The 21,112-nt window shown below is 38.3% G+C and overlaps 2 protein-coding genes across 5 annotated transcripts in view; one reads left to right on the top strand and one right to left on the bottom strand.

The window, feature by feature from the left end:
* The window catches only part of supt3h (SPT3 homolog, SAGA and STAGA complex component), a 398,081-nt gene extending 380,718 nt beyond the window's left edge, over window positions 1–17,363 (bottom strand). The window contains exons 1-2 of one of the 3 annotated variants that reach the window (XM_073057204.1): window positions 17,173–17,363; window positions 17,004–17,060 (exon numbers count right to left, since the gene is read on the bottom strand). In XM_073057204.1, coding sequence (XP_072913305.1) covers window positions 17,004–17,015 — 12 coding nt within the window. In that variant the 5' untranslated portion in view covers window positions 17,016–17,060; window positions 17,173–17,363. Of the gene's footprint in view, window positions 1–16,966; window positions 17,061–17,172 lie in introns of all 3 variants that reach the window. The other 2 variants (XM_073057205.1, XM_073057206.1) reach the window with 2 other exon arrangements.
* The window catches only part of LOC140733623 (runt-related transcription factor 2-like), a 165,985-nt gene that overhangs the window by 60,316 nt on the left and 84,557 nt on the right, over window positions 1–21,112 (top strand). For both annotated transcript variants that reach the window (XM_073057202.1, XM_073057203.1), the window contains exons 3-4: window positions 19,214–19,503; window positions 20,374–20,530. In XM_073057202.1, coding sequence (XP_072913303.1) covers window positions 19,214–19,503; window positions 20,374–20,530 — 447 coding nt within the window. The remainder of the gene's footprint in view (window positions 1–19,213; window positions 19,504–20,373; window positions 20,531–21,112) is intronic.

A 21,112-nucleotide genomic window follows, 5' to 3' on the forward strand; every position in this document is an offset into this window, starting at 1 on the left:
TTTGTTGAGTTCTGGAAAACTCTCCACCAAACATTTTCAATTCAAAATTGAGGCATGCAAATGGAAAGCATTTTTGCTTTTCTTTTTTTATTATGAAGATTGTAGATAATTCTCAACATCCTTCTACCTTACACAAAAATAAGAAATTAAAGGAAAAGGATCTAGTTTTACCAACTATCGTAAAAAGAAACTGAAATGTGTTAACTCTTAAAGCACAATGGCAACGTCTACTGTACTAACTGTAGCTCTTTAGGTCTTTCTTTCATTATGTCATAATCTTCTCAAACTAGTTATTTTCTAAACACATGCTTAAATGAGTGCCAGCTTTTTAACTTCAAGAATATTTTCGTACCCATACACCAAACATCATGTACAAACTATTCAACAATCAGTTCCTTCCAATATGTCCTACCCAAGAAGGCGCCAAATTTTCCATAATTTGTCCCCCTCCTGTTAGAGATCTGTTTGCATTTAATTTTTTTTCCCATTGGTAGTGAATCTTTCAAACTGGGAAAATAAAGTGTCAAGGACATAAACAGATCTCTGGTTTAGTGATCAATTTTAAATCCTCTTCCTTCATCGGTCAGTCAACACCTTTAGGTTTAATATAGAATGCAGTTTAATACAGAATGAAGCAGACAACACTTCTTTTGTTCTCATTTTAAGACACCAAAAGCCCCACTCACTACAAATCATCCAACCCAACAAGGATCTATATTCAGTATTTTTCCAGTAAGATGGTGATGCGCTCAGGTGTAGTAGTTTCTATGGAGCCAATTAGAGGTGTTACTGTCTTTTGTAAACGTATTTTTTACAATTGCAAGACCCTGCCAGACATGGGGATCTTGAAGTGCTGTAGGTCTACCCCATCACTGGGTTGCTCATTGGCAAGGAGCTGGACAGTACAGATCATACTGTTGCCTGTGTCAAAGAAGCGCCAGAAGTCGGTGTACAAAGGCAGTATACAGTCTAACAGTAGGTGATTGTCTTAGTCATATTTCTTGTGATCACAAGACCTTGTTGGACATTGCTGATGTGGAATACTGCAAGTCCATTTCACTGATTTGTTGGTGGACAGCATGGGTGGACGGTGGGAGAGGTGCATGGCCTCGGTCATGTCAAGGGTTGGGTCTTGAGCCGCAGCCGCCTAGGAGAGACGTGCTGGAGTCGGAGCACACCACCAGACTGTGGGGGTGGTGTGGCGTAGGATCCAAACTGGAGACAGTTCTGTCCTCTAGTATTTGCTCAGCAGAAGTCAAACCGTATTGTGTTCGACTGATAAACTGCTATAACATTGACAGACTCAGGGTCTTCAACTATTTTTTTTAATATGACTGCATTTTACTGATAATTTAAATGTGTTATATGTGCCTTGTACTGTGTGTGACTGTTGGTACTGTGCTTTGCATCTTGCACCTGGAGTAACGCTGTTTTGTTCAGCTGTATCCATGGGTATTTATGTATGGTTGAATGACAATTAAACTTGGATTGAATTGAATCAGTAATCTATACTAACTAGCTTATGCCCCCCCACCCCCCCCATTCTCACAACTGCTGAATAAAATGCCTCATGAATTTTACACTGAATCTTTTAGGGGCCATCTTATATTTATTGACTATTGCTTCAGGTTGCTCCAAACAGTGGTGTTATTTATGTATTGCATTATATATTATAATCGCATAGCAGAGAGATGCTACTTGCAAAATAGAAGTAAAAAATGGGCATCAACATGTGATTTCCATCACCACAATCTCAAGGGAAAAGCACAAATAAAGCTCAATCCAATAACTGTAACACTATATTGAACACTGTTTGGCAAACACTAGTTTTCTCAGTAATCTTAACTGAAGAGTGTTAGCCACTTTTTCTTTAATTTAGAAAGCTGCATACTACTTCAAGTGACACAGGTGCATCATTCGGTCCAGCAAATGCTCTTAATAAATTACTTCCCTATTCCACAATAGATTTGGCAGTTGGATAATTGACTTCTTTTCACATCAAAGTCTTCCCATGTGAAATTGCCTGATTTCCTTTCTTCCGGACATTAAAATATAATCTAAAAGCAGAAACACATTGGACAACTTATTCTAAGCAGTAGGCTGAACATGAAATTGAAATCACAGTGTAATCTTTACCCATATGGTAATGTATTAGTTACTCTGAAGTGAAATACAGCTGTTTGCCATACCAAGTAAAATGAATTCAGATGTACCAAGTCTGCAAAGCCTATTTTACAACCTATTCTGCACTATAACTATCAACAATACCACAGACAAATCATCAGTTCTGAAGATTCTGCATAGAACAAAATTGATCAGGCCTTAGAAGTTATCTCAGTTACTAAAAGTTCCAATTGTCTAAGACACATGTTAAAAAACATCAAACATTTTCAGAATTCAAGAGGTTTCTGGCATAGATGTGGATTGTTTTCTAATACAAGACTGCACCAGGAAACATTTACAGAATTTTCACTATGTGGCATCTAAAATTAATCACAATTACATCTTAATGTACTACATTAATTATGTACACTTTCCCTAGTAATTTATTTATTTGTGTAGTGAATAATATTTTGCTCAAAACTGGAAGTCACTTCAGAAACCACTGGTCATTGCAAAAACCCAAAAGTTAGCTCTCCATTGATTCAAGCATTTTATTCACAACATAGCTGAGCTATATAAGCGAGAGTCATAAGGTTCATACATCCATTTTCTTGATTTAAGTTTAATCTTTACATATCTGCACTGTACAGCAAGATCACAGGTAGCTGTTAGAGTCAATAAGCAAAATTTCCATCTCTAAGATAATTGAACATCCCAGCACTTCAACCACCAATATTAGAGAAAAAAAAATTCTAAAATATTCGGCAAGTGCAACAAGAAGATTTCCAAAAAGCAGTGGCACGGTGTCATGAGGATAAAAGTTTCACACATCGAAGTCAGGAATTAAACCAACTGCATCACACAGTAAAGGAAAACGTGAAGAAAAATAAATCGTCAAACATTTATAAGTTAACCAAATGGTAGAAATGACAAATCTAAGAATCAGATTAGTCACAAGACTTTCTCTCCAAACTCAAACTTGTGAAAGGCAATTTGAAAACTTAAAAACTTACAATTATAGTCCAAGTTGTAGCTGAGAGACTTAATCAAATCAATCTATGAATGAAACTTCTATCACATAAAGTCATTCAGTACTACAGCACAAACATAGGCTCTTCAACCCATCTAGTCCCTACCAAACTGTTACTCTTAATCCCATTGACCTACAGCTGGACCATAGTCCTTCATGACTCTCCTATCCATGTACTTATTCAAATACAACTGGTGTCCACCACTTACTCTAGCAACTGGTTCCACATTCACTCAGGCTCTGCTTAAATTTTCCCCTTAATTATTACAACACAGAAGGAAGTCATTGGTCCATCAAATCCATGCCACCTCCATGAAGACAACCTTATCAGTCCATTCACTGATGTATTCCAGAGCAGTACAACTTATTCTTTCTCACATGCCTCATCAACTTCCCCTTTCCTAATAAAAATAAAAGATGATATAAACTCTGAGAAGGTCAGGCAGCATCTGCAGAAAGACAAGCAGAACTGACATTTCAGGTCAAAGAACCTTGTCAAACTAGGAGAAAGAAAAAAAAACAAATTAAAGTCTCATTGAGGGTATTGAAAGAATAGATATATCTCTGATGGAGTGAGACCAGGATAGTTGCAGAGGATGGTTAATAGATTATTGAGGGCCATTGGTCAAAGAACACAAACAAAGAAATCTAAAAGATGAAAACGACAATGCTGAAGGAAATGTCCAGCGGTCAAACTATACTAATGGAGAAACAAAAGCTGAACCAATACGGTATTGCAAATTGATTATATATAACAGGTTATCCAGTTCTGATACAAACAGTAAATAAATCATCAGAAGTTGGAATAATTAACATAGAGACTAGATTGCTGTATTATGACAGATGGAAGATGAAGTGTTATTCCTCAAGCTGACACGGGCATCTTTACAAAAGTGCTGCAGACAAAGACCACAGGCCAGAGCCGGGTGGGGGAAGAACAGAAGTAGCAGAAAGATCTAGGTCGGCCCTGCAGCGCAGGTATTCTTTACACAGGCATCCAATCTGCATGTGGATACTTAATACCGAGGAAGCGGCATCACAGACACCCAATGCAGTGCTCGAGATTGGAAGAAGTGCAAGTGAATTCTTGCTTCACATGGAAGAACCTTTGGGAATGAAAGAAATACTAGGGCAGGTGTTGCATATTCAACAGTTACATACTAATTGCCATGAGATTATGAAGGTAATGGTTTCTTTGAAAGGCGGTAATTTTGCTGAAGTTGGCAGAAGCTAAAGAAGTTCACCAGCTATGTCTCGTGGTAGAGCCTGGTTAAAGCTGCATAAAGTTATCAATTGAATTAATAGTGTGGTCAAATGAGAAGTCCAGAACTGTATGGGAGGTAATGGGATTAGTGCCGAGGTGCAGAAAATAGATGAGACACAGTCAATTTTGGCAGATGAGAAGCCGTGGTTTAGAAAAGAGGCTCTTAGATAGAAAATCTTGTCAATGAAACAAATGTGACAGAAGTGGACAGACTGGAAGAATGGAAATAGAGTCCTTACAAGAGACAGGGTAGGATGGCCAGTGGTGTAATGGCATCAACACCAGACTTGAGGCAACTGGTCCCACGGTTCGAAACCTGGCCTGCTCCTTGCATGCTTTCCATCCGTGTTAGGCTGAGTGTCAGGCTAGCAAGTCGGCCTCATAAAAAACAGACAAAATGCTAAAGAAATGGCAAGGTTGCCACCTGATGCATCACAAGGCGTGGATAGGAATAAAAATGAGACAGGATGGGTCAGAGAACAGTCAAGATAGCTGTAGGAATCTGTAAGCTAGTAACTGATGTTTGTCACTAGACTAATCTGCAAGGATCAATCCATGAAGATCTAGAAAGGAAAGGGTAAAGTCAGCATTGGACTATGTAAAACTGAGAACAAAGTGGAAGCTTGCAGCTGAAGTATTACATTTCAATGTTGTAGTAGCGTAGGAAAGAGCCCCGATGCAGTCATCAATGACATATAAAAAGAGTTAGGCTGAAACAAAGATTGCTCCATGTAGCCCACACAAAAAAAAACAAGCATGCCTTGGACCCATGTGAATTCTCACTGCCACATTTTTGATCAGGTCAGAGTGAAAAGAACTCATTCAATGTAAGAAATAGGGTCAGCCAGGCAAATAAGAGCATTGGTAGAGGGAAACTTCTTCTTGACTTTCTTTGTCACTTATGTATAATAAGAGGTGGAGGAGCAACACCTTACATTCTCTCTGACAGTCTCCAACCTGAAAGCATGAATATTGATTTTTCCTACAGTAAACAAATCTCTCCCACCCTCTTTCTATTTCCCACTCTGACCTTTTATTTCTTCTCACCTGTCTATTGCTTCCTCCTGGGTCCTTTCCTACTTCCCTTTCTTGTATGGTCAACTCAACTCTCCTATTAGATTCTTTCTTCTCCAGCCCTTGACCTTTCCCATCCACCTGGCTTCACCTATCAACTTCTCGCTGGCCTCCTTCTCCTCCACCCACCCCAACCTTTTTATTCTGTTGTCTACCCCCTTCCTTGTCAGTTCTGAAGGGTGTTGGCCCAAAACATCAGCAATCAATTCGTTTCCATAGATGCTGCCTGACCTGCTGAGTTCCTCCAGCATTTTGTGTGTGTTGTGTTGGATTTCCAGCCTCTGCAGACTTTCTTCTGTCTATAATAAGAGGTAATTTATACAGTAGACAATTAATGCAGCAGCAAACTTTTGGAAGGTGAGAGGAAAATGGAGTACCCTCAGGAAATCCAAACAGGTGAACAAGGTCCCTGGAACTATACCATGCCACCCCCATAATGAACATTCATAACATCACTTAAGTTTGCAAAGAAATAAAAAATATCACTTTTGGTAGTACTAAACTGCATAGTTCATTAATATATTTAAGCTTGGAGAGGGCAAATCTCCACAAAGTTAATAAATGAATGATTAATATATACATCACCTCTGATTTAAAAAAAATCTTTGCATGCCAATTCATTTGAAGTATATATGGAAAAGAAAAGGATGGAGAATGCTGATACATCAATAAGAACTGAAAATAAGTTATGTGACCATATAGTTTCAATGTTAAACTGTTTACTGAGATTACAAACACTTCTTAATACTGCTTTTCAGAATATAAAGTACTAAAATACACACTAAAATAAATGAAAATGGCATTCAATAATTCAGGTATGAAACAAGCACGAATAAACTGGAAGAAATATCTTCTTAAGTTCTTAATACTAGAGATTACTAGAATATTAGACCATGTGGTAGCCATGTGAGTTTCTGGGTATTCCATTTTCCTCCCATATCCCAAAGATTTAGGGGTTAGGGTTATTAAATTGTGGGCAAACTATGCTAGAAGCACGGAGACACTTGCAGCCTAACCCCAGCACATCCTCAGACTGTGATGGTCACTGATTCAAACTAGTTATTTCACATATCTTTCGATGCACATGTGGCAAATAGAGCTAATCTTTTCTTTGATCTTTAGATTACTACTACATTTTACTAGATTATAGTCTGATTGAAATGGCATAGCAAGCAATTTGGTATTGTCTCTCTCAGGTGTTGAATGAATGCCTTATCAATTCTAATCACTAGAAAAAAGTCTCTGACAATACTCAACTCATTATAACTGTAGCTCCAAATGCGAATAGTCTTTTACTTGGCAACCCATATGGACTGGATATCATGTCATGTGATATCATCGCAATCAGGACACTGACAAAATAAAACTGTAATTATAATAATTTGCCCTCAACCATAGAAATAAAGTTGTTACTAAAGGAATTTGCGTGCATTAAAAAAATCTCATCTTTCACTTTCTAAAAAAAATACAACTTGAAAGGAAATACAAATTACAGAAAATAATTGCTGTACAAGCAAGGACCACATATTTTCCAATCGCATTCCACTGCATGTACATAATTCAACGGTAATGAAATTTAATTTTAAAAGGTTTAGAAATAGCATTAAGTATTACAGACTAATCTGTATTAGCAGAAAAATCCTACAAGAGATGTAATGAAGGGTTGAAAGAATGACCCCAATGACTATTTTGTGTCGATCTTCACGGTGGAGGACACATCTAACATATCAAAGAGAGATGAGGTGAAGACCTCGATACAATAGCTATCACTAAAGAGGTAGTGCTGTGGGCCTGAAGATAGATAAGTCCCCTGATCCTGATAGAATGCATCCCAGGGTACTGAAAGAAATGGCAGACTTTATAGTAGAGGCTTTGGTGATAATTTACCAAAATTCTCTGGACTCTGGGCAGGTCTGCAGATTGGAAGATGGTGAATGTCACACCATTGTTCACGAAAGGAAGTAGGCAAAAGGTGAGCAACTATATGCCAGTTAGCTTAACATCTGTATTTGGAAAAATGCTTGGAGTTATCATTAAAGAAGAAACAGCGAGGCATCTGAAAAGAAGTGGATCCATCAGGCAGACGCAGCATGGATTCAGCAAAGGCAGGTCCTGTTTGACAAACTTACTGGAGTTGTGAGGATATAACGAGCTCAGTGGATAGAAGGGAAGACGGACGTTATTTACTTGGATTTCAAGAAGATACTTGATAAGGTGCCACATAAAAGATGCTCAGAGTTGGGGGTGATGTATTAGCATGGATAGAGGCTTGGTTAACTAATAGAAAGCTGAGAGTTGGGATACATGAGTGTTACTCTGGTTGGCAAACAGTGAGGAGCGGTGTGTTGCAGGGTTTGGTGCCGGGCCCACAACTTGTCACAGTATACATTAACAATCTGGAAGAGGGGACTGAGCGTAGCATATCTAAATTTGCTGATAATACTAAATTGAGTGGAAAAGCAAGTTGTGCAGCAGATACAGAGAGATATAGATAGGTTAATTGAGTGGACAAGGATCTGGCAGATGGAATAAAATGTCAGTAAATGCCAGGGTATCCACTTCAGAAGGAAAAATGAAAGAGCAGATTATTAGTTAAATGGTACAAAATTGCAACATACTGCTGTGCAAAGGGACTTGGGAGTGCTTCTACATGAATCACAAAAGGTTGGTTTAAAGGTTCAGCAGGCTCGCAAAAAGGCAAATGGAATGTTGGCCTTCACTGCTAGAGGGATTGAATTTAAGAGCAGGGAGGTTATGCTGCAACTGGTCAGGATACTGGTGAGGCCGCATCTGGAGTAGTGTGTGCGGATCTGGTCTCCTGAGGAAGAATACAGTGGCTTTGGGGATGATGCAGAGGAGGTTCACCAGGTTGATTCCAGAGATGAGGGGGTTAGACTATGAGGAACAACTGAGTCACTTGGGACTGTACTCGCTGGAATTCAGAAGAATGAGATGAGACCTTATAGAAAAATATAAAATTATGAAAGGGATTGATAAGATAGAAGCAGTAAAGTTTCCACTGTCAGGTGAGACTAGAACTAGGGGATGTAGCCTCAAGATTCAGACCAGTAGATTTAGGACAGAGATGAGGAGGAACTGCTTTTTCCAGAGAGTGGTCAATCTATGGAATTTTCTGCCCAATGAAGCAGTGGAGGCTACCTCACTAAATATATTTAAGACAAAGCTGGATAGATTTTTGCATAGTAGGGGAATTAAGGGTTATGGGGAAAAGGAAGGCAAGTGGAGATAAGTCCATGGCCATATCAGCCATGATCTTATGGAATGGTGATGCAGGTTCGATGGGCCAAATGGCCTACTCCTGCTCCTATTTCTTATGTTCTATAACACTGTAAGCGCTAAACAACTACTCGTTCATTGTCATATAACTGTACATATATACAACCAAACGAAACAACATTCCTCCAGACCATAGAACATTGTCTCATTTCTATCAACTGCTACTAAAATAGCAATAATTTTTTGTAAATTTTTAAGGCACAGTATAAAGATTGAATATACACCTGATATTAAGGTTCGAGTTATACATTGATCTTCAAAATATAAAATAATCACACTTTTAAACCTGGACGGAATGTTGAAATATTGTTTCTGTTGTATGACAAGTCACACACACCAGTTTTTCTTTTAGGGTTACAGAGATTAAGTAGTAGCTATAAATCAATGTGTATGTGAGATTCTACAGATGCTGTAATTCTAAAAATACAAAATTCTGGTAAAATCACAGCATCTGTGATGTGAGAAACAAAGTTAATATTTCAAGTTGGCAGCCCTTCATCAGAACTCCTAATGAAATATTTCCTGATTAGAGACCATCAATCTGAAACATTAACTTCTTTTCTCCCTCTTTTTTGATGCTATAATGCTACTGAGAATTTTGTACATTCCGTGTTATTACAGCTTAGTCCACTATGCTGGTGGCGTAGTGGCATCAGCACTGGACTTCAGGGCGAGAGGTCCTGAGTTCAAATACGGCCGGCTCCCTTGCACGCTCTCCATCCTTGCCTGGGTTGAGTGTCAAGCTAGCAACTCGACCTCGTAAAAAAAAACCTGGATAGGGGTGGGCTCCGCCAGGTTTCAGATGGCAAGACACGCTGTACGATGAGCAGTCAGCAAAAAGCTTGTCATGACGGCGCCCTGATGACTCCACCAGGAGTTAAGGACGGACGGACACACACACACACTCCACTACTCTAAAAGGTGAAAGCTCACTTTTTTCCCCATGGGATTTTTAAATATAAACAATCAGACTGTCCTACAAGAATCCAAAGTTATCCTCAAATTGCTGACTTCTGTAGGTATCCCCAGAAAGGAACAAGGTATCACATTTGCAACTTCTTAATTTCTGTGTTTTAATGGTACAATATTCAAGATGCTTCAGTTTTATAGAGTTATCAGTGTGTCATCATTAAAACCACAAACCCCAGACTACTAGCACCTATATAAATTATAACTTCCCAGACTAAAGTGGCTGGACACAATCCTTTCATCCCTGTCTGCCCCAACTTCACACTTGAAAGCACCAGGCAGAATAGTGCCATTAAAATGTGAGACTGAAATTCAATCTTGCTAATTTCAATTTACACCTCTATTTCCTAAGAAGCCCAAATGTAAAAATTACCTTGGAACTCATAGAGATCAACACACAATCATTGCTCAGGAAAGTGCACATCTATGACTTATGTATCTTGATATTAGAGGATATTCCAAAAAATGCAAGTCTAAAATTAAATGACAGCAGTATTATTGCGAAAATGCAACTGGCAAACTTCTCTTATAAATGCAAAAATTAAGACCATAAAAATACATTCAAAAGATCTAGGAAACAACATTGGCAACAAGAAGGCTCAATGAAAATGTCACGTTAGCTTTATATATAACAAGCTGGCTTCAGCAAACATTAATTCAAGAGTAAAGGCATTTACATGCAGCGACATTTCTAAAGAAATAAAGATAAACTAATTATACACAAGTTTCTTCAGGACAGCAAATAAAATTGAGTGCCACTCTCGGCACTCAAATTCTGGTCTAATATACAATGTATTGCCAGGAATACTTGGTAGATTTGAGAGATCAAGCAGAATTAGGTGCTATCAGCATATGGAATTTGAATTTGTTTCTGGAAATTAACTAACAGAGAAATAAGCGAGAGTAACCAGACAGTGGATGAGAGAGTGACAGAAAGAGAGCGAGAGAGAGAATGCACCAAATAATTAAACTCAGTGGTAAATGCAAAAGCCCTCCATTGGAAGTGATCATTTAAGGGGAAAAATAATCCAACAATAATTTGTTTGTGACAGAGGGACATAGACACACCATATTTGTGAAAACTGAAGGCTGAGGTAAAGGTGGAACCAAACAATATTGGAAATATGCTTGCAGGAAGAGACAGAAGAGAAAGCAAGAAAGAAAAATGTCAAGTTATAAAGGAAAATAAAAGTGACTGAAAACCAAATGCATAATTTCCTCAAAATAATTATATTTTTCTTTTATTAAAGCACAGATTTGCTTACATTACTTTCAAAAACTGTTTCTTAAAAGTTTATTTTTTCATGTCACTGCTTAATTCCTGAAGGTACCGAGCACAAATCACTGAAGGTTCTCTTTCAACCCACATCCTAACTCTCAGGTCATGTGATGTACTCCTCTTTCCAATTTTGGCAAACATGCTGAGTCCATGAACAGAAAATATTTTCCGTGGAATGGCAAGATTCCATTTAAGAGAAAAGAACAGGAGTTAGTCCTAGAAAACTGTGAAGTGCACAATTAAACCACCCAGCCGAAGCTGCAGAAACTACAGTGAACAACAAAAACTGTACAGAAGAAACATCAAAATTCAAAAGATAAATGCATCCCCCCTCCAACCCAACAAGATCTTTTACTCATTCTTCCAAAACTAATTAGATTGACTTAATGAATGACTGTTTACCGTATTTTGCTCTTCCTGGAATTATAACAAACAAAAAATCACTTTTTCGTTAGGCTTCTCCAGTCAGCTATACAACAAATCCTCAGCACTCTACATGTGCCAGGAATTTCAAAGGTTTTTGGATGTACGTTTTATGTAAGAATAAGACTGGTTACATTTCTCAGGCTGGTAAAAAAAAATAATTAACAAACCTGGCTATAGGCACATTAAACAGTTTTATTTTACATTCATTTACAGCACCAATTTGCCGAAAGCTGTTCAGCACAAATTCATCTTCCTCATATCCTCAACTATTCCAAGAACTCATTAATCATTCTAAAGTATATAATTAGAGAAAGTTAAGAACAGAGTAACATTATCAAATCTATCATTCCGTATAAAAGAAACCAGACAGTTCTGAATTCATTGGTTCAAGTGAAACCCCACCGTCACACTAAGACCTATAACTGTCAATACTGTCATTCCAGTCAGTTTTAATTCTCACATCACGTTAAGGGATTTTGTTTTAAACATATCAGGTGCAACCACATTCCCATATAACAAAATCTGATTTTCTACCATACAATTCCACACAAAAACAGTGAACATTTAGTCTTCATTCAATCAACAAATGACAGATTTGAACAAATGTTCTGCTCAAAATCTTCAAACTGTAAAACTGCTTCAGTTTTTTGTTAATCTGTCTAAATAATAACCTTCTAATGAACAGAGCAAGTTTGCTTAACTAGGATCATAGTATTTACATATATAATGAATCTTCCAAACTACAACTGCTTAAATATCCACAGTTCATACAAACCATTGCCTTATAAAAATTTCTCAGTATGAGGATAACCATTTGATAGCTTTAACCCCCTGCTGCCTGCTAAAAGAAATATTGGCATTTTGCTATGCACATTCACTTTCCTGGGTAAAACTGAAACATTTCTTGTTAAAAAAACATTTCTTGTTAAAAAAAAATGTACTTCTCTACAATGCCAATAAATATCTACAAAATACCTGAAATGAAAGAAAGTTGCAGCAGACCAGGGAAATGTAATTTAATCAATAAGAATTTGAAAAACAGCACCAAAGCATATCATTTCATTCTTAATTTTTAGTATGCTATTTTCCAAAAAAAAGTAGTTAAAAGCATGCTGATGAAAGTGATATGGACTTTCTGTATTTTCATATGATCTCACCTAATACCTTGATCTTGATTGACATAAAGCAAGTTTTTATAAAGTGCCAGAAAATCCTGATGCCCTGTAACTGTCCGTAAAGGATCAACATAATTGCTGCAAAACAGTTAAAGCACCAAGAATGCATTAATAAAAAATCATTGGCATAAAGCTTGAATACTGAAATAACTACTCTGAAAAGGAATGATCACGCTCAGTTGTTCCACATCTTCAGAACTTGAAACTTCCAAAGACCTGATATTTGTTAGACTTCTTCAAATTGCTACACTCCATAGAACTTGTCTATTTCCTTTGTAACCAGCCTTTAAAAAAAATCACATTTTAATGTAATTTTCAACCCTTTCAGACACAAACATCCAGCGTCTCCTCTCAAAACAGCCGACACACAAAGCTTCCTGCTTGTCTAACTGGAAGGGGCTCACTGATCCATCAGGTCAGTTTTTCTTAAAACAATACATCTTTAAAATGCATTTGTCTCAAATAAATCATTATTAGTCTCAAAGATTGATTTGGGTAAAATATTTATCTGTTACTCTGAACATTGTCAATGAGTTATAAACTAGCAACTTATGAATTTTGTGAAATACATAATTCACAATTTTAAAACTGTAAACACGAGGTTATTCCATATGTAAAGCTGTAATGGTCTTAAAATGACATTCCCCTTAGCTAACGGTAACGTAATTAAAATGAGGAAAATCTAAGAGGAACTGATAGTTTCTATAGAAATACCATAAAATGAGTCACATAAAATTAAAATCTATTCAAAAGAGGTATTACAAACTAGACACAGCAGTAAATGTACATTTTATACTTTCTAAACTTTAAATGGACAAAATAAATAGTTTTTGAACTAACATTAGTCACAAGATCAAAAAATACAAATTAGAAAATAATAAGACAAGGAAAAAGAAATCCCATTCCCCTTTTAATTCTCATTTCCAATCCCATTCATGTAGGGAAATGCCCAAGTGAATCTACAGAACTAATATAATGGACGGCCAACTGAAGGCTGAAAATGGTCTGTTGGCCTGCTAACCTTAGGAAATAAGTGGCCTACTGCAAAGCCAATACATTATTACACATAAATAGACAAAAAGTGATTTTAATTAAAACAAGATGATATAACTGTCAGGTAGTTTACAAACTTAGAAGGTGGCCTTTCAATCTATACATTTAAAACATTGCATTCTTTTTAACCACTCTAATCCCATTCCCCTGCACCCTCCAGTGTAAACCACAAATCTTCAATGGAGAAATGGGATTAGCTACATCATTCAGATTTATTAATGCAAGCCATACTTGGTATCTAACCTCGATTAATTATGGTATCGAACCTGGATAACTAAATGTAGACTGCTTGACTAAATGCTACAGATTGAATCTTAACCCATGTCTTATTATCCCAAGGTATACATCACCTTCTCTTAATATCCTTCACTTTTTAACTAAGTTCACATTTGAATATTTATTTCTGTTACACTTTCACATTTTCAGTGAGCGTTTTCTATCAGATATTTTTTATTGTAAACACTGAAAAATATAATGAAACATTCACAATAATCCTTCACTCAAAAACAAGATCAACATTGTTATCCCTAGTCTTCTCAATGTATGTCAACAATTTAATTCTTATGCTATTTTTAAAAATCTTTATATCCTTTTCCAAGTTTATTTTGCATATTTTACTGGAATTATTAATTTCTTATTTTAGTTACGAAACATAACAAACATGAATGAATATTATTTAAATAAACAAAGATTGCAATTTCTTTCATACTGCAAGACAACCAAAGGCGCTTTATTATCTCATTATTTACTCTTGCAGCACTGTCACCACACAATTTTGCACACAACAAACTCTCATGACAAGATAACCTCTTTTATAGAAATATATTGAGGGGCAGATATCAACCAAGTTATTAGAACAACTGGTTTACCTTTCTTCAAAGCAGTCCCACAAGAAGCAAGGCAGAACATCAGTATAACATCTCAGCCTAAAAAGAGCATTCCAACAACCTAGTACAGCTTCGTTACAGTTTGTGACTGGAACTTTGTGTCAAAATCTTGGAATTACAACTTTCTAACTCAAATCCATACCAAATGAATGACAGCCAGCACTGCATTTCTCTCCATTGGCATCTCAAATCGATTCTTAAATATATCCAGAACATCCATGTCACCAGCCATCCAGACATTGGTGTTCACTCCAGCTATCTATCCCTCACTTCAGTAAGAGATTTTCCTCAATAGGAAATTTATCTTTATTGGTTTAACATCATGTTCCACTTCCACAAATTAATCTACTGTTCTAAACATCTAAAGAGATCAGCTTTATTTGTCACATGTACATGGAAACATACAGTGAAATGTGTCACTTGCATCAAATCAAATCAGCAATGATTGTCACCACACTTCTGGCGCCAACATAGCATGCTCACAACATAATAAACCTAAATGTACATCTTTGGAATATGGGAGGAAACCGGAGCACTCAGAGGAAACCCACATGGTCTCATGGAGAAGATACAAACTCCTTACAGACAGAGGTGGTATATCAATCCCAAAATCCCAATCTTACAGCTGGTGGTGTAAAGTATGACAAACAGGAGAAAATCTTCAGATGCTGGAAATCCATAGCAACACACACACAAAATGCTGGAGGAACTCAGCAAGCCAGGCGGCATCTATGGAAAAGAGAAAACAGCCAACATTTCAGGCCGAGACCCCTCATCAGGACTGGTGAACAGTCTCAGCTCAAAACATCAACTGTTGATGCACCATCAATAACTCTCGGAGACGGGAGGCGAACGATAGGCTTTTATTAGCAGCAGAAGTGACCACAACATCTTGGAGACTGAGGGAGGAGCAGTGCCTCCAATCGCCTTTATACAGGGGTCTGTCGGAGGAGCCACAGGAGCAGTCAGCAGAGGGAAGTGTCCAGACAGGTATCCACATAGTTTACCATAACTGTTTACTCTTTTCCATAGACATTGCCTGGCCTGTTGAGTTCCTCATGCATTTTGTGTGATGGTGGTATAAAGTGTTACTTTTAACTTCTTTCATTTAACTATTTTTTAAACCGTGTTTTAGATTTGCAGGCAGTTAAGTATCAATCTTTTGGTTGGTCTGGAATTACTTATAGGCCAAGATGACAAATTTCCCTCCATTAAGGATCTTGGTGAACCAGATTGGGTTTCACAGCAACCAGTCATTTGCTGTTACTAAGACTGGCGTTCTTTTAAATTCCAGATATTATTTTAATTCATATTTTACTTAAATTTAAGTTTTGAAGATGCTATGGTTCAAATTGAACTCATGTCATTGGTTTAATGATCTGGAACACTGGTCTACTAACTTCAATATTGTACAATCTATTCCCCATTAAGTCAGGCCTGCTCACTTCATCAATCCACATCCTACAATTAGCTGTAGCATTGTAAACTGCCTGTAATTGGATTATATTTTATCAAAAGTCCCTAAATCCATTAATGAACACAATGCTCAATCCTCCTATGGTATTTAGCAATGTGGCAGAAAAAAAGACTTGAAAGAAAGAGCAAAAGAAATTAATAACACCAAACGTTTGCAACACGTGATAGAAAAGAATGAGCTGCACGAATAGCACAGTTGGGGTAACTAACTACGGCCAAATAATTCTTTGCAGGCAGCTTAAGTAACAAGATGCAGATTACTTGCTTACTTTTACATACAACTGCACTGAATAGGTAGGACAGAGAGTAACAAAATATCTAAAATATTATGAAAATACATTGGGCATCATATAAATACACTGAACAAAATAGAAAGGAGAACATTCTTTGTACAAGAGGATACATCCATACAAGAACGCAGTTTTTGTAAAGGATTGACGGGAGAGGGAGGCGCTCTGTGCACACACACTGACTCACTAAACACAACATACCGTGTGCGTGCACAGTAACAAGGCTTCCACACACATGTAACATTATGAACTGGAAAAGTGGGGAGAGGGTATGCTTTGCACTAAAGTCAGGGAAGTGGTGCTTACCGCTTGTGCCGGAACACAGTTCAGTAGAATCAAGGAAAGAGTGTACCCTACATTTTCAGGAACAAATTGTTCAGTGGGTACGGGGTAATAGTGGTCTGCACATGCAGTTTAGGGCAATCAGGGAAGTTGTGACCTGTGCAAGTGCAGAAACATGGGGTTCAGTGGAAGAGACAAGGATAGCCTGTGTATATACAGGAACCTAGGATGTAGTGGAATTGAGTGATTCTGTGCTCGACGGTCAGTGGGACGCGGGTCGTTCGGTCCACGTGCAGGGTCGCGGAAACAGTGGCTGTTCTCGGTACGTGTGAGGCTAGAACGGTGGGTGCAAGTTCATTACCGGGCAGATAGGTGAAAGTTTTCAGTTTACTGCGCACCAGAAAACTCATTCGGTCTTGCACACACGGTTGATCAGAAACCTGTTCACGTGTTGTCTGTGAATGAAACAGAAAGACTTGTTTATGGACAGCAGGACACTGCTGGTGGAACAAGTCAGAATTTAGGCCTGCGGCATAAAACCCATGAATGAGTAATGGTTCTACTCACTTTCGTTTTAATGAGGAAACCCCCTGCAAACGCACGTAGTTCGTTACGAAAGGGGTGTAATTCTACCGGGAATGTGCGTACACTTTTAAATCTCAGCTCCGGATTTGACAGATCCTCACGCGCACCCGACCAAATACTTTCAGGTCCTCAGACGCAGTTGCTATTCCCAGTGTACCCTGGGAATTGTAGTTTTGTTACCGAGTACCGTCCGGAGCGCAGAGCTTTACCACAACACCCAGCATGCTCTGCTCGTGCGCTGACGTTCGGGTACGTGTTCCCGCAGCACAATTCCTTACTCGGATTGGTTGCCGAGCTGTGACGGTTGTCAAGACCAATTCGTCTGGTAAATGGGCGATTCGGCCGTCAATCAAAATATGCGCAGGTCCTTCTGACTTCCCTGCGCGAACTATTCACTAGTCTGCCAGTTGAATGTTGGCGAGCCTGGAGGATGATTGCTTGTGATCGTTACTAAACTGACTTGAATATTTTCAGATCCTGTTCAAACCGATTACATGAATTTTCGATTAACGTACATGAACGATATTATATTATTTAATCCGCATTCACGCCACTGCAAGGCTCCCTTTCAAAGAAAAAGTTTGGGAAAGTCTGCTTAATGATATATTCCAATTAACATTAACAGTAAATCGAAACAACAGGACGCTTTATCCTTCCAACTTTTGCGTCATTTATGGTCCTTCTTGTTATGTAATAAACACGCAAGATAGTCGGCATATGTCTTACTTAGCTAAAGTTCAAATAAACGGTATTGAACTATAAGGATCAGAATAAAAGTGTAATATCCTACTTAATTAGCCAATCCAAAGCAAATAACTTTATCCAATACAACGCTTTGCCATTACGTTATATGCTATAGATCATGTCCCTTTGATGATTACTTCTGAAAAAAGGATGTCGTTTGAAGTTGGTTTAACAAGAACATTGCCAGTGCCAGATTACTGACTAGCTAAATAATTGCTTCCTCACTCTAATTCAAATAGCGTTTTGTACATTTGAACGTTATCGTTAGGCTCGCCGCTAATTTACAGCAAGAGACTGGATCTCGGTAGGTTGTGCTCCAAATTCAAGTGCGTTCAATCCCCCATCCCATTCATGTTTTCTAAATTATTTTAGTAAAATTAACCCATGGTTACTCTGCGCTTGTTTCTATTCCGGCACTTATCAGTGTTGATTGACACTTAATAAAACATTTTTATACGCATTATCGATGTAAACTTAGTGGCAAGACAGCTGTAGTTTTTTAAGTCGCGACAGAAACTGGAAGTCGTCTGCCTCCTAACACTCCTTGAGGAAATAAATTGCGAAGAAAGCATCAGAGAGCTTTGATAGGCTCAGATCACAAGTAGGCGTTTGCACATTTTACGATTGGATATGTAAATTATTTTAATAGTTTTTTTTTGCGAAGCTTTACTCTGGGGCAAGCTTTATAACTTTCATTCATTCGCGGAAATGTTTTAGTGCTTACTCTCCAGCCGCATTCTGAAAACTTTACTCCAACCCCCGCATCATCAGCGTGGAAGAGAATACACACTCATGTGGACATTTGGGGAAAGAAAAGGAGCTGGAAAAGTACCAACATGATCGTCTCGACTTCGCATCTTGCGAGGGAATACAGTATATTTTAAAATCGTTGATGACTCCTACAGCCACCACGTGCTCTTTGATGTCTCATCATCGCTGACTTTTTTCATGACCACAAACTTGCTTTATAATCCCAACCTCCGTGAAACCACCAGTTGGAAACTGTGGCTTTCCCTCCTCTTGATCGTTTTGACCACAACGTGGATTAGAAATTTTCTCCCTAAAGACAGACATTTGGAATATATTTGTAGTCACAGAAGGAAAATCCGACTTTCCTGAAAAAAAAAGCTTCTTTGTACTTTAGAGGAGAAACTTTTTTTAAAAAAAGAAACTGGACTGAATTGAACTGAATGTCAATAACGGATATTAACTGGACAAATTGACTATTTGTGGCTACTGTAAGCCCCTAATCAAAGTGTTGTGATGCGTATTCCCGTAGATCCCACTACGAGCCGGCGCTTTACTCCACCGTCCACCACGTTACCAGCAACGGGGAAAATGAGCGATGTGAGCGGGATGGTGCCTCACCAGGAACCAGGGCCCGGAGTCGGAACAGCGGGGACGGCGGCGCTGAGCAGGTCTATGATGCGACCCCACGAGAACCGAACCATGGTGGATATCATTGCCGATCACCCTGCAGAGCTGGTGCGCACTGACAGCCCCAATTTCCTCTGTTCTATCCTACCGTCACACTGGCGGTGCAACAAAACCTTACCCGTGGCATTCAAGGTAAGAAGAATAAGCCACATCTTTTAGACTAAGCACAAGAGACGGAAGGAAATATTGTAAACTATACCGAACGATAGACTTGCTATTTTAATAAATGAAAGATAACATTCACAACAGTTGAAAGTGCACTTAAATAAATACTGACAGCTTTTAATGTGCATTGTTACCATTATCTACTGTTAAATATCTATTGCTTTAGTTTGCTGAGAGTATAGTACCAACTTTCTGAACTTCCTTATTATATTTTAACACCAATCAAGACTATAAAACTGGCGAGTGTTCAGCATTTTATCCGTTCCGTGTCTTTTTTTCCGATCCTGCACCTATTTCTAAGCACAGAACAGTATGTAGATCTTTATTTCAGGTGAAATCCGTGCATTTATTAATTGTGGTGTGGACGTATCGATTATCGAACGGTACGCATAATTGCGTTAAAAAAAACTTCTGCTTGATGGTAGCACGGGGTCAATTAATTTCCTTCGAGAGAGCTAACTGCAAAGTTGCGAATTGATTGTGGAAACGCAATGCCCCGTGTTGCCTGTTGCTATGAAGATGCGGTCACAGGAATTGTGAAATAAATAGATTAGACAATATTGACACATTCTAGCAAACAAAACAACAAATCCTGGGTTTTTTTGTACAGCGAACTGTATCATAGTTTAAATTGACATTTTAACAATTTTAGTTTGAAAAGGATAAAGGGGTGGGAAATAATTCCGTCATGGATCAGAGGACAATATCCATCAGTAGCACTTGTTTTAAGAGCCGTAATGTAACCCAGAGATACCCTGCAGGCGGCTGAAGTTAGCCCATCCCGTTCTCCGCGAGCCATCTCCCGCGGTAATGAGGGTGTGTGTTGCTCTCTGACAGGTTGTCGCCCTGGGGGATGTTCCTGACGGCACTGTGGTCACGGTCATGGCCGGCAATGATGAGAATTATTCGGCCGAACTCCGCAACGCCTCGGCGGTCATGAAGAACCAAGTGGCTCGTTTCAACGATTTGCGGTTCGTCGGCCGGAGTGGACGGGGTACAGTATTTTACCTTATTTAAATTCGTGGTCACTTTATCAATATGCGCCGGTGTGTGAGGTCCTAGTGTAACACCGTCTTTCTAAGGTACAGGAACGTGATAGCACCTAGCATTGATGCAGGTATAGAAATTATCGTTAACCGCATTCGATTTTAAACAATAACAGTCACATCTATGTATCCGCCTTTCTCGCCTACGGATTCATATTCTGAAGAAATATTACTCTTGGGTAAGTTATCTATTTATCTGCTCTGTAAATTTCCCAGTAATTTTGACTATTTTTTTTGCTTCCCTTTCCTTTTATTTCCTCATAGGGTTAGGTCAGCAATCTTATCGTTCTGCAAATATATTGAAAGATGGGCTGAAAAGAGTTCTTTCTCAATGCTCATTGCAGCTTATCTCCAGTAATAGTTACCGTAGATATACTCTGTCCTAAATTACAGCATTGAAATAAGTGACATCTTCTTTCATTGTAATTCTTTGCAGCTAACTTTTAATTTTTGTCTGTTATGGACAAACAGTGAATGGGCAAAATTTTTTGAAAAGTGATCCTAAAAGGAGAAAGAAATGGTGGATTCTA

Source organism: Hemitrygon akajei, chromosome 9 (assembly GCF_048418815.1).
Source record: "Hemitrygon akajei chromosome 9, sHemAka1.3, whole genome shotgun sequence".
In the NCBI taxonomy this organism is placed as follows: domain Eukaryota; kingdom Metazoa; phylum Chordata; class Chondrichthyes; order Myliobatiformes; family Dasyatidae; genus Hemitrygon; species Hemitrygon akajei.